Below are 2,162 nucleotides of genomic sequence, written 5' to 3'. Positions count from 1 at the left end.
CTGCAGCCACTCCAGCCCAGCCAGGCACAGCAAGGACACCCGAGCTGGGGACGGGCTGGGGCAGGGCTCAGTGCCTGCCTCTGAACTGGAGCTGTCTGGGCAGCAGGGATTGTGTCACGGAGCTGGGGCTGGGCTCTGCCCTGCAGTGTGGGTCTGCAACTGACTGCACCCAAAGACCAAGCCAGGGGCTTTAACCACAGAGCCCAGGCATGGCTCAGGCTGGAAAGGACCTTAAATCCCATCTCAACCCACCCCTGCCAGGGCAGGGACACCTTCCACCATCCCAGACTGCTCCAAAGCCCATCCAGCCTGGCCTTGGGCACTGCCAGGGCTCCAGGGGCAGCCACAGCCGCTCTGGGCACCCTGTGCCAGGGCCTCACCCCCTCCCAGGGAGGAATTTCTCCCCAGTGAAGTGGGCGCTTCTGTGATGCTCCAGGTGCTGACCCAGCACAGGTGGGCACTCCTGTGATGCTCCAGGTGCTGACCCAGCACAGGTGGGCACTCCTGTGATGCTCCAGGTGCTGACCCAGCACAGGTGGGCACTCCTGTGCTTTCCCCCCACAGCAGGAACACCCCAAAGCGCCCGGGCTGGCTGGGAGATCCCAATGGCTGTACCAAAGGAGCCGACCCAGCACAGGTGGGCACTCCTGTGCTTTCCCCCCACAGCAGGAACACCCCAAAGCGCCCGGGCTGGCTGGGAGATCCCAATGGCTGTACCAAAGGAGCCCATCCCTGTGCTCCTGCCCAGCTGCTGCGGCTGGCCAGGCCCATCCTCACCTGGTGATCTCCTCCTTCAGCGCCGCGGGGTCCGTGGGGTAGAACTTGACTCGGAAGCACATGGTGAAGGGGGGCTGGGCTGCAGAGAGCAGGGACATGTGTCACCAGGGGCCAGGGCTGTCCCCTGCACCTCCGTGCCCGAGCCAGGTCACGCTGGGTCCCACCTGCCCTGTTCCCGCAGGCTGCCCTCGGTGAGGAGGGCAGCACTCCTCACTGCAGGGCCGTGGCCAGGGCAGGTCCCTGACAGAGCTGTGGGAAGTGCCAGCGGCTCTGTACCCAGCACCCAGCCCACTGCCCGCTCCCCAGTGCCACCTCCTCACCTCACCCCTCCTGTCCTGCTCTCCCTGGAGCTGCTGCCCTGTGCTGGCTGTGCGGCTGCTGGGGATAACCCGCTCCCGACCCACCAGCACAGCTCCTGGGGGAGCTGCTCCTGCACGGGGGCTGGGAACTGAGCCCCGAGGGGCAGGCACGAGAAAACGGGAATACACCTAAGGTGGGATGAGCAGAGTCTGCCCAGACCGCCTGCAACACTCACCCCGCATCTGCTTCACAACCGACTTGGTGAACTCCAGCCAGTGCTGAAAGGAAAAAAAGGCAATTAGCGCCTGACAGCCGTGACTTGGAAGGTGGGCAGGATGAGGAAGAGGAGTCCTGCTCTGGGTGAGAAAAGCCCTCCGAGTGTGGGTGAGTGGCCCCGGAAGGGAGGTGGGGGAGCAGGAGGCTCGGAAGGTCCCATCCGCAGTGGGGGAACGGCTCCGTGCCAGCTCCTGGCTCAGCGCGGGCTGCTCCCTGTGACAGCAGCGGCAGAGGAGCCCCGGCAGCAGGAACTGGCTGTCCCGTGCCTTGTTCTGATCGTGAGGAGCGCAGCACGGGGCTGTTATCCATAGCTGCTATCCATAGCTGCTATCCACAGCCGCGCCTGCACAGCATTCCCATGCACAGCCCCGGGGCTCGAAGGGCAAGGGGGGACTGGAAGGGCCCCGGAGCTCGTTCTGCACCAGCCCTGCCCGGGCAGGGTGGCTCTCTCACCCTTTGCTTGTCGGGGTCCACAAAGCGGATGCCGAAGTAATCCTTCTCCAGCAGGTTCAGGTGGTGGCACAGGAGGTCGAACAGGTACTGGCCCTTGGCATCTCTCTGCAGGACAAAGAGAGTCAGTGACAGCCCGGGGCATGTGTGTGAGGGCTCCGCAGCTTGTGCAGTGACACCAGGGACAGCCCAAACCCCGCACAGCTCCCGGTGTGACGTTTTCGGCTCCGGACCCCTCTCCCATCGCACCCGAGGGGCAGCTGAGTCGGGGATGCCCCGTAAGAAGCGATGAAAACCCCCGGGCCGGGTGGGAATGTCCCGATGCCTCCCGGGGGCGGAGGTTCCACACCTGAGCCGGC

General features: G+C 65.2%; 1 protein-coding gene across 1 annotated transcript in view; it reads right to left on the bottom strand.

Moving 5' to 3' along the window:
* FRMD5 (FERM domain containing 5) overlaps positions 1–1,920 on the bottom strand; it is a 15,667-nt gene extending 13,747 nt beyond the window's left edge. The window contains exons 1-3 of the mRNA XM_031059669.1: positions 1,807–1,920; positions 1,313–1,355; positions 778–856 (exon numbers count right to left, since the gene is read on the bottom strand). Coding sequence (XP_030915529.1) covers positions 778–856; positions 1,313–1,319 — 86 coding nt within the window. The 5' untranslated portion in view covers positions 1,320–1,355; positions 1,807–1,920. The remainder of the gene's footprint in view (positions 1–777; positions 857–1,312; positions 1,356–1,806) is intronic.
* Positions 1,921–2,162: the final 242 nt, after the last annotated feature.

This window comes from Geospiza fortis, unplaced genomic scaffold (genome assembly GCF_000277835.1).
Source record: "Geospiza fortis unplaced genomic scaffold, GeoFor_1.0 scaffold2, whole genome shotgun sequence".
Classification (NCBI taxonomy): Eukaryota; Metazoa; Chordata; class Aves; order Passeriformes; family Thraupidae; genus Geospiza; species Geospiza fortis.
Note: the sequence above shows the minus strand (reverse complement) of the source record. Positions and strands in the feature narration are given on the sequence as shown.